Source organism: Priapulus caudatus, unplaced genomic scaffold, assembly GCF_000485595.1.
Source record: "Priapulus caudatus unplaced genomic scaffold, Priapulus_caudatus-5.0.1 Scaffold191, whole genome shotgun sequence".
Lineage (NCBI taxonomy): Eukaryota > Metazoa > Priapulida > Priapulimorpha > Priapulimorphida > Priapulidae > Priapulus > Priapulus caudatus.
Genome location: NW_014577252.1, coordinates 392,471 through 395,646, shown reverse-complemented (window position 1 = coordinate 395,646; position 3,176 = coordinate 392,471). Strand labels below are relative to the sequence as shown.

General features: G+C 39.1%; 1 protein-coding gene across 1 annotated transcript; it reads right to left on the bottom strand.

The window, feature by feature from the left end:
- Positions 1–253: 253 nt before the first annotated feature.
- LOC106807031 lies at positions 254–1,936 on the bottom strand (the record flags this gene model as incomplete). Its single annotated transcript, XM_014809234.1, is given in 2 exon segments — positions 254–1,265; positions 1,920–1,936. Coding segments are annotated over 2 exon segments (404 nt in total), but the record flags the coding sequence as incomplete, so codon positions are not given.
- Positions 1,937–3,176: the final 1,240 nt, after the last annotated feature.

Below are 3,176 nucleotides of genomic sequence, written 5' to 3'. Positions count from 1 at the left end.
GATGTTTGTGTTTGGGTAAACCCAATATACACAAATCTATCCAACCCAAAAACCTACATTTCTCCCACAAACTTGTAAAAAAATTCATACATTGCAATGGATTATCTCCCCTAGGGACTCTCGTTAATGTGATATCCAACTTCCAAAATGCACATCCGAGATCAACGGTCTATTCATAACCCAAGTTTAACGGTTATATGTCCAATATCATTGGAGTAGTTACACTATTACACATATAACTAAATGGATTATCTCCCCTAGGGACTCTCGTTAATGTGATATCCAACTTCCAAAATGCACATCCGAGATCAACGGTCTATTCATAACACAAGTTTAACGGTTCTATGTCCAATATCATTGGAGTAGTTACACTATTACACATATAACAAAATGGATTATCTCCCCTAACTTTGCTTTCAAAATTTGTACAAAAACCTTAACCGTGGACACGAATGGACGCACACGAAAACAGTGGGTGGATAAATACAACCCATCAGTTTGGCACATATTCACTGGTTTTCACCCATTGTTAGCTTAAAGACCACTTTCGGGTGCTCGCACCAGACAACGGAAGATACATGAGGCACAGATAAGAGAAGACTCTCACTATACCTGTAATACAAGTGGATAAGTACCTATTATACCATGAAAGGAAGCATTGATATACTGTACTGATTGTTGGTTCATGTCAAGCCAATGTCCAATAATTCTGATCATACAAGATCAACACCATCTTTGTCCTGTTATCCATATGTATGAAGGAACCTGTTGAGCTAATGGAAAGAATAATCCAATCAGTCAAGCTCCACATCATCGTCTCCTGTAACGTTGCACAGTATAGCAGCCATGATTATCTCACACAGTCACCAATATCTCATTCACATACCATCCAAATGTCCACCAGTGTTGGAATTTTCTTCCTGGTCAGTTTCCTTAAGCTCACTCAACTTTGCTCGGAGGTCTTTTGCGACCATCTTAAAGCCCTTTGTAACTGTTTGTTTATACGGTTCGTCCGTGATAAACACCTGAAGGATGGCCAACATCATTGCATATTCTTTTGGGTAGTCGAGGTCGAATACATAGTATGTCGCGATCAGTTTCAAGAGTGCATCCATGACATCGCCAGCCTTATTGATTTCTATATGGACAGTGTCACCAACAATGTAAATCCCAGACAGCTCTCCACCCGTCAGGAATGCCACTATATGGGGTGTCTCACACTCCTTCGTTGCGAGTGCCCGCTGAATGTCATCATCAGCTACATCCTGAAACACATAAACTAGATTTAGTCGATGGGGGGAAGGGGCATCGCATATCAGGGCTGCACGCTGCCATATTGTCATCCAGCCTCAGTTTAATGGAATTATCTAATTATCCCCCCTAGTTTCGGTTTCCAAAATTTTTGAAGGGCCCATTTTGGTTTCCAACCTTTTACCAAGTTTTCACTTTTTTTTCTTGACCATTTTGGGGGTTGTTGGAATTTCCAACCGGCCGGCGGGGGTGCTGGCATGATCAGATCAGATCAGATCCGTAATTTTTTTCAAATAATGCAGGGATAAATATTAATAAAATTTCTGATCAGTAATTTAAACTAGAACTGTCCGCTGTCAACAGACAGACGCCGGACATCGGGCCATGGGATAATCTTGTGAGGGGAAGCACTCGAAGACCGCGTATTTAATGGTTGGAAAAGAAGTCAGATGACCGCTCAGATCTGTATTTGCAAGCTTGACAGCCAACTGCCTGTCAGTTACAATTGAACAGACACTCACACAAACTGTATCAGGGAAATAGTAAGAGCAACTACTATCAGTATCAGCCGTAGGGCTAGGACGATACGGGTGTTGTATGATATAATAAGCACCAGTGAATCGTTCCCCACCTAGTCAGAGAGCGCTATAATATTTATGATTTTTCACCTCCTTAACTTTAATGATATTACCTATTGTGACATTGGCCTTTGACCTTGAAAAGCAATAGGGGTTGTCCTCTCACCATAAAGCCAAAAAAAAAAATAAATTTGGTTCCCCTTGGCACTAACTACGATTTGCGAAACAAAATTCATGTATGTGTTTTTATTTTCTCTCAAAAAAGAACTTACCTACCTACCCATCTGCAAAAAACAGGGTCGACCAAGGGGAACCAAAGAATTTTTTAGTAGTATACAACTTACAAGTGTTGGGAATCTGACTGAATTTTTATAATCGGGACAATCGAAAAGCATCTTCTGATGGAATATCGATTTTAATCGGAATATCAGTCTATTAATATCTGTAAGTATTTCCTCCTCATTAGTATGAGCATTAAAATAACAGCCAGTTAAAATAACAGACCTTCTGTTGTTCCAGTTAAGTTGGGAATTGCTCATTTGTTTAACTGTATATATTTATGAAATACAAATTTTGATCTTTATAAATAAAACTCTGGCCTAGTAAATACTTTACCACCTAACCAATAAACAGTGTGATTAGTTGATTATACAAATTTATTTTTTGATTAATCAATATACTGTCACATTCGATCGATTTTCAATTATAATCGATCATCGTCCCATCATTTCTATACAAACATCAAAATTGTATTGTAAATACTATACCAACATTTTCAACTGATAAACCCACTGTAGCAGATGGTGTGTTGCCGGCCATGGGTCTTGGTGAAAACGCTGCAGGTGATGAGCCCACTGGTGAAGAAACATCTTCGCGTTCAGGCAATCCAGTGGATGCTACTGCCAGTGGTGTTGCTGGCAAGGAGGGCATACTCTGTTCTGCTGGACCCCACGACTCGTCCGTTGTAAGAAGCAACAGAGTCTGTCCTTTTAGAGCCTCTAAAATTTCATCATCATCGATTACCGTTCCGTCTTCTTCCAAAACTACTTGAATGTCGATAGGATGTGTGCACGGAGGCAAACAAAGTTTCTTTGCACCTGCATGCAAAATTCCCAAAAGGTCAATACAGGATACACCATAAATTATACTAGGACAGAATGGAATACAATAAAGACATTAATTAATGTATGTTTTCTATGACAAACTTTAAGAAGTGTGACATCATATTAAAAAACAACGAAACTGTTACTTTGATACTTATGTGTATTTTATCGAGAGAAAAATTCGCTCTGGTAAAACTTTATTCGGTCTGATAACACACCACACCGATAATTCACCACACCGAAT